General features: G+C 52.9%; 2 protein-coding genes across 6 annotated transcripts in view; both read right to left on the bottom strand.

Annotated features, from left to right (window-relative positions):
* The window catches only part of senp7b (SUMO specific peptidase 7b), a 9,664-nt gene extending 3,019 nt beyond the window's left edge, over window positions 1-6,645 (bottom strand). For 2 of the 3 annotated variants that reach the window (XM_084487816.1, XM_084487818.1), the window contains exons 1-11: window positions 6,362-6,645; window positions 4,591-4,763; window positions 4,154-4,200; window positions 3,780-3,890; window positions 3,376-3,449; window positions 2,625-3,128; window positions 1,294-1,367; window positions 970-1,140; window positions 769-802; window positions 379-567; window positions 1-128 (exon numbers count right to left, since the gene is read on the bottom strand). The exon at window positions 1-128 is cut by the window's left edge and continues 63 nt beyond it. In XM_084487816.1, the coding sequence (XP_084343942.1) occupies window positions 1-128; window positions 379-567; window positions 769-802; window positions 970-1,140; window positions 1,294-1,367; window positions 2,625-3,128; window positions 3,376-3,449; window positions 3,780-3,890; window positions 4,154-4,200; window positions 4,591-4,707 (1,449 nt within the window). In that variant the 5' untranslated portion in view covers window positions 4,708-4,763; window positions 6,362-6,645. The remainder of the gene's footprint in view (window positions 129-378; window positions 568-768; window positions 803-969; window positions 1,141-1,293; window positions 1,368-2,624; window positions 3,129-3,375; window positions 3,450-3,779; window positions 3,891-4,153; window positions 4,201-4,590; window positions 4,764-6,361) is intronic. The other variant, XM_084487817.1, reaches the window with a different exon arrangement.
* Window positions 6,646-7,455: 810 nt separating this feature from the next.
* Window positions 7,456-7,500, bottom strand: part of LOC311369632 (tetraspanin-7-like) — a 3,990-nt gene continuing 3,945 nt past the window's right edge. For all 3 annotated transcript variants that reach the window (XM_084487854.1, XM_084487855.1, XM_084487856.1), the window contains exon 8: window positions 7,456-7,500. This exon is cut by the window's right edge. The gene's annotated coding sequence lies outside the window, so the exon portion shown is untranslated.

Below are 7,500 nucleotides of genomic sequence, written 5' to 3'. Positions count from 1 at the left end.
GCGCAGGGCCTGGCTGAGGTCCAGAGAGGAGGAGCTGCAGTACTCCTCCGTGTCCAGCAGGGAGAGACAGAGAGCCGCCTGCAGCTCAGACACTGCGAGGACCACCACCAGGAACACACAACTCCTACCTAGAGGGGGGGGAAGGACGTGAGACAGGCTGGGTGTGAGACAGGGTGGGTGTGAGACAGGGTGGGTGTGAGATGGTGTGGGTGTGAGACAGTGTGTGTGTGTGAGACAGGGTGGATGTGAGACGGTGTGGATGTTAGACAGTGTGTGTGTAAGACAGGGTGGATGTGAGACAGGGTGGGTGTGAGACCGTGTGGGTGTGAGACAGGGTGGATGTGAGACAGGGTGGATGTGAGACAGGGTGACGCTCACCATGCTCGGTGACGGGATGGATGACTGACAGCTCCGTCTGCAGCAGCTTGGCCTGTGCGTCCGTCACCCAGAGGAACAGCAGCGAGGGGGCGGGGCCTCCGCCGGCCACGCCCCCCTCCCACAGGCCGTGCCCTCTGACCTGGGAGGCGACCACCACCACCTCACACTCCCCCCCGCCAGCGGAGCCCCCTGGAGAGAGGACGCCTGTTAGCATACAGCCTGCTACGTGTCACTAGCACGTGTTAGCATACAGCCTGCTACGTGTCACTAGCACGTGTTAGCATACAGGCTGCTATGTGTCACTAGCACGTGTTAGCATACAGCATCACCCTGTAACTACAGCCTGCTACGTGTCACTAGCACGTGTTCCTAGCATGTGTTAGTTCCTACCTTTCAGAGGAAGTGTGATGGCGTGCTCTGTGATCTGGAGAGAGAGAGAAAGAGAGAGAGACAGAGGGGACCCCTCAGAATTAGAGGTGTGTGTGTGTGTGTGTGTGTGTGTGTGTGTGTGTGTGTGTGTGTGTGTGTGTGTGTGTGTGTGTGTGTGTGTGTGCCTCTAGAGAGTGGGTTCCCATGGCAGCAGGGCCTCACCCTCATGGCCCCGTTGGGCCCCGCCCGGGTCAGACCCACGTGGAGGTCCGTGAAGTCCAGCTCCATGAAAGGGGGCGTGGTCTGATCCGCTGTGCTGGCCCCGCCCCTTAGACCCGCCCTAGGACCCGACCCAGGCCCCAGTCCACGACCGGAGAGGACCGACCCGCAGGCCTGGAGAGAGCCGGGACACAGCAACACGTTAAAACACACTCCCTGGCACACACTTAATTAGACAATCAATTAAGCACCAATAAATCATCAATTAAGAATCAATTAAGCAACAATTGGGCACCAATCAGCTGAAGGGATATTGCCTCATCCTACCTGCGTCCGCTCTGCAGGTGAGGGCTGGACTCCTTCCTCCTGCTCACCGTCCTCTTCCTCACTCGACAGCACAACTGGCAGAGAGGATCTCAGGTTACCATGGTGACCAGATGATCAACCTCCTGATGGAACGCTAGAACCCGAATCTGACCTCACGTTATCATAGGGGGGGGTCCTAAGGTTACGCTGACATCCTAGGGGGCGGTCCTAACGTTACTCTGACATCCTAGGGGGCGGTCCTAACGTTACCCTGTAGAGGGGGCGGTCCTAACGTTACCCTGTAGAGGGGGCGGTCCTAACGTTATCCTGTAGAGGGGGCGGTCCTAACGTTACCCTGTAGAGGGCCTCAGGGGGCGGTCCTAACGTTACCCTGTAGAGGGGGCGGTCCTAACATTACCCTGTAGAGGGGGCGGTCCTAACGTTACACTGTAGGGCCTCAGGGGGCGGTCCTAACGTTACCCTGTAGAGGGGGCGGTCCTAACGTTACACTGTAGGGCCTCAGGGGGCGGTCCTAACGTTACACTGTAGAGGGCCTCAGGGGGCGGTCCTAATGTTATCCTGTAGAGGGGGCGGTCCTAACGTTACCCTGTAGAGGGGGCGGTCCTAACGTTACCCTGTAGAGGGGGCGGTCCTAACGTTACCCTGTAGAGGGGGCGGTCCTAACGTTACCCTGTAGAGGGGGCGGTCCTAACATTACCCTGTAGAGGGGGCGGTCCTAACGTTACACTGTAGGGCCTCAGGGGGCGGTCCTAACGTTACCCTGTAGAGGGGGCGGTCCTAACGTTACACTGTAGGGCCTCAGGGGGCGGTCCTAACGTTACACTGTAGAGGGCCTCAGGGGGCGGTCCTAATGTTATCCTGTAGAGGGGGCGGTCCTAACGTTACCCTGTAGAGGGGGCGGTCCTAACGTTACCCTGTAGAGGGGGCGGTCCTAACGTTACCCTGTAGAGGGGGCGGTCCTAACGTTACCCTGTAGAGGGGGCGGTCCTAACGTTACCCTGTAGAGGGCCTCAGGGGGCGGTCCTAACGTTACCCTGTAGAGGGGGCGGTCCTAACGTTACCCTGTAGAGGGGGCGGTCCTAACGTTACCCTGTAGAGGGGGGGGCGGTCCTAACGTTACCCTGTAGAGGGGGCGGTCCTAACGTTACCCTGTAGAGGGGGCGGTCCTAACGTTACCCTGTAGAGGGGGCGGTCCTAACGTTACCCTGTAGAGGGCCTCAGGGGGCGGTTCTAACGTTACCCTGTAGAGGGGGCGGTCCTAACGTTACCCTGTAGGGCCTCAGGGGGCGGTCCTAACTTTACACTGTAGGGCCTTAGGGGGCGGTCCTTACTGGGCTCTGCTGGGCTGGTGGAGGCCCTCCTGGCTCTCATGCGCAGGGTGAGGGAGCTGCAGGCCGACCCCCTCCGTCCCGTCCCCCTCTGCAGGGAGCCGCTGGCCGCCAGCCAGGAGGTCCGGTTCAGGGACAGCCTCCTTGCCGCCTTCTCCGGCCCGGCTGGGCTCCGGGCCGTTGCCGTCTGGGGAGTGGCCGTGGGGGGCGAGGCCGTGTGGGGCGTGGCCAGGCTCCGGAGCGTGGCTGTAGGGGGCGAGGCTGTGCGGGGCGGGGCCAGGCTCCGGGGCGTGGCCGTGGGGGGCGAGGCTGTGCGGGGAGTGGCCTGGAACTGCAGGGGGCGAGGATCAGGTCTGAGGGGGGGGGCCAGGAGGCGGTCTGAGCTGGGACCAGGTATCGGAGAGACTGTGGGGGTCCTGCTGGTCCACAAGGAGCCGCTGGGTCCAGAGTCCTCAACATCAGAGGGGTCCGAGTCCACGGAGGCCTCCTTGGCCCCCGCACACCGGTCTGGGAGACAGAATACAGTCTGATAGTGAGTACTGCATCTCCTATAAAACACTGATATCAATACTGCATCTCCTATAAAACACTGATATCAATACTGCATCTCCTATAAAACACTGATATCAATACTGGATCTCCTATAAAACACTGATATCAATACTGTATCTCTATAAAACACAGATATAAATACTGTAACTAGCGTGTTGCCATGACTCTAGCGTGTTGACATCACTCTGACATCATCACCCACCGCCGGTCCCAGAGCTCTTCTTCAGTGGTGCCCGGTCCGCAGTCAGGCGGTCAGACGCCCTCTTAGGACGCCACCTGGTGGACACAACCAGACACAGCTGTTTACAGGACCTATGACCTCATGTTTACAGGACTAATGAGGTCATGTTTACAGGACTAATGAGGTCATGTTTACAGGACCAATGACCTCATGTTAACAGGACTAATGAGGTCATGTTTACAGGACTTATGAGGTCATGTTTACAGGACTAATGAGGTCATGTTTACAGGACTTATAAGGTCATGTTTACAGGACTAATGAGGTCATGTTTACAGGACTTATGAGGTCATGTTTACAGGACTAATGACCTCATGTTAACAGGACTAATGAGGTTATGTTTACAGGCCTAATGAGGTCTTGTTTACCCGTTGGCGAGGCTGAATGGCGGCCGGGTAGCAGGCGGCTGGGGCTCCCTCGCTGGCCGCTGGATTCCCAGATAGGACTTCACTGTGGCTCTGAAGAGCTGCTGGGAGAAGCTGCACACATCACACACCAGTTAGGACCTTACTGAACCTGGTTAGGACCTTACTGAACCTGGTTAAGACCTTAGTTAACCTGGTTAGCGTATACTAGTTAACTGGGAAAAACCATAGTTAGTCTGGTCAGCGTATACCAGCTAGCCTGGTAGTTTAAAGGCTAAAGTCTGGTGTGTCCATCGACGCCTGGTCAGTCCTCTCTTAGTCTGCAGGGGTGTGGTTTACTCTGTAAGCCCCGCCCCCTGAGGACAGCGTGATCTCACCTGCTCCTCCCACCTCTGGGGCCGGCAGTAGACTCGCTCCAGTCCTTCTGTTGAGGATGCAAACAGCTTAGTCAAGGTGGACATTAGAGGAGGATCCAGCCTGTTCCCACTGCACCAGCTCTGCCTTTTCTGGTAATGGACCAGTGTGGCCAGTAGAACCCCGCTGACCCACTGGACCGTAAACAGCTGGCCGCCATGGGAATCACGCGGCCAGGCCCTGGGTTCTGCGTCTGAGTGTATAGTGTGTACCCAGTGTGTGTACCAGTGTGTAGTGTGTACCCAGAGTGTGTAGTGTGGTACCAGAGTGTGTAGTGTGGTACCAGATTGTGTACTAGAGTGTGTAGCGTGGTACCGGAGTGTGTAGTGTGTACCCAGAGTGTGTAGTGTGGTACCAGAGTGTGTACTAGCGTGTGTAGTGTGTGTACCAGAGTGTGTACCTCTGGGGGGCGCTCCCCGTCCTGCAGGCGGGAGAGCGGCGACTGCATCAGGAGGCGCTTGGAGCCCTCTGGGTCGGAGCCCGCACTGCGCTTAGGGATCTTGAAGGGAGAAGCCATGCTGGGGCCCGGGGGAGGAGCCACAGTCAGATCAGACTCCTCCTACAGCCAGGACTCTGTGACCCCACATACAGCTAGTGAACACTAAGAACCAGTCAGGACACTAAGAACCAGTCAGGACACTAAGAACCAGTCAGGACACTAAGAACCAGTCAGGACACTATGACCCAACATACAGCTAGTGAACACTAAGAACCAGCCAGGACACTAAGAACCAGTCAGGACACTAAGAACCAGTCAGGACACTATGACCCAACATACAGCTAGTGAACACTAAGAACCAGTCAGGACACTAAGAACCAGTCAGGACACTATGACCCAACATACAGCTAGTGAACACTAAGAACCAGTCAGGACACTAAGAACCAGTCAGGACACTAAGAACCAGTCAGGACACTATGACCCAACATACAGCTAGTGAACACTAAGAACCAGTCAGGACACCAAGAACCAGTCAGGACACTATGACCCAACATACAGCTGGTGAACACAATGAACCAGTCAGGACACTATGACCCAACATACAGCTAGTGAACAACACAATGAACCAGTCAGGACACTAAGAACCAGTCAGGACACTATGACCCAACATACAGCTAGTGAACACTAAGAACCAGTCAGGACACCAAGAACCAGTCAGGACACTATGACCCAACATACAGCTGGTGAACACAATGAACCAGTCAGGACACTATGACCCAACATACAGCTAGTGAACAACACAATGAACCAGTCAGGACACTAAGAACCAGTCAGGACACTATGACCCAACATACAGCTAGTGAACACTAAGAACCAGTCAGGACACTAAGAACCAACATACAGCTAGTGAACACTAAGAACCAGTCAGGACACTAAGAACCAGTCAGGACACTAAGAACCAACATACAGCTAGTGAACACTAAGAACCAGTCAGGACACCAAGAACCAGTCAGGACACTATGACCCAACATACAGCTGGTGAACACAATGAACCAGTCAGGACACTATGACCCAACATACAGCTAGTGAACAACACAATGAACCAGTCAGGACACTAAGAACCAGTCAGGACACTATGACCCAACATACAGCTAGTGAACACTAAGAACCAGTCAGGACACCAAGAACCAGTCAGGACACTATGACCCAACATACAGCTGGTGAACACAATGAACCAGTCAGGACACTATGACCCAACATACAGCTAGTGAACAACACAATGAACCAGTCAGGACACTAAGAACCAGTCAGGACACTATGACCCAACATACAGCTAGTGAACACTAAGAACCAGTCAGGACACTAAGAACCAACATACAGCTAGTGAACACTAAGAACCAGTCAGGACACTAAGAACCAGTCAGGACACTAAGAACCAACATACAGCTAGTGAACACTAAGAACCAGTCAGGACACTATGACCCAACATACAGCTAGTGAACAATAACAACCACAGACGCTGAAGTCAGAGGCACCACATCGTACTTTTCACTATATATCAACCAACATATACTTGGTTAGAATATACATTCAGTGTAATGTATATATGTATATATATCATACTATGTGATTAATATATACTACATGTGACATAAAGATAGTATGTTGTATATGTTGTAATACATGTCTATATATATATATATATATATATATAGGGTAAGCCCCTTCTCACCTCTCACTAACGGGCTACCCGCAGTACCCGGCTAGTGGCAGGGCTACCGGGCTAGCGGCGGAGCTACCCGGCTAGCAGCAGTGCTAACAGCTGATTTCTTCTTCTCTCTCCTTATTAGACATCAACATCGGAGTGACGGAAGGCGCATGCGTACTGTGGGGTTCTGCACCCTTCCGCCCGTGATGCCGAGTGATGAAAGAGCACTGATATGATCTGTGGTATATTAATAACAATAATAATAATAATATAATATACTGTGTGTCGGCTAGTGCTAGCAGCTAGCGGGTCTCAGAGCTCCGGATTGACAACAACTACTACGTCAGCTGACGTCACCAGTGTTGCCAGATTGGGCCAGATTTCCGCCCGATCTGGCAACACTAACGGCCCCTTCCGTTTGGACTAACAAAAAACCAAACATTTTATCTTTTTTGGATTTCTTTAATCAATTTTATTTTACTTATTTTATCTTTATTGCATTAATTCTCACTTTATTTTATCTTATTTCCTTTCTTGAATCTTATTTTATTGCATCTTATTTAATCTCTCTGATCTTGTTTTCTTCATCCAGAGTCGGTGGCGGTGACCTCCTCTCCCGTCTCCTCTCCTGTCTCCTCCTCTCCTCTCTATCTCCTCTCCTGTCTCCTCTCCCGTCTCCTCCTCTCCTTTCCTGTATCCTCTCCTCTCTCCTCCTCTCATCTCCCGTCTCCTCTCCTATCTCCTCTCCTGTCTCCTCCTCTCCTCTCTACTCTCCCCATGTCTCCCCCTCTCTTAACTCCTCTCCTTACTCCTTCTCTCCTCTCTCTCCTCTCCTCTCCTAACTCCTTCTCTCCTCCCTCTCCTCTCCTAACTCCTTCTCTCCTCTCCTGTCTCCTTTCCTAACTCCTTCTCTCCTCTCTCTCCTCTCCTAACTCCTTCTCTCCTCTCTCTATATTCAGTCTCTTAACAAACAAGAATTAAAAAACGAGAAGTATTTCAAGTAATGTTTATTAAATGTAGGCCTTTATATATACAGGCCTATATATATATATATATATATATATATATATATGTATATTTGTTAAAACCAAAACAATCTCCAGTGAACACCAGCAGGTGACGCCACCGGGCAGAGAGCAAAGGACCACTCATTCCCAGCGTGC

The sequence above is a fragment of the Micromesistius poutassou genome (genome assembly GCF_964030765.1).
Source record: "Micromesistius poutassou genome assembly, chromosome: 24".
NCBI lineage: Eukaryota > Metazoa > Chordata > Actinopteri > Gadiformes > Gadidae > Micromesistius > Micromesistius poutassou.
Note: the sequence above shows the minus strand (reverse complement) of the source record. Positions and strands in the feature narration are given on the sequence as shown.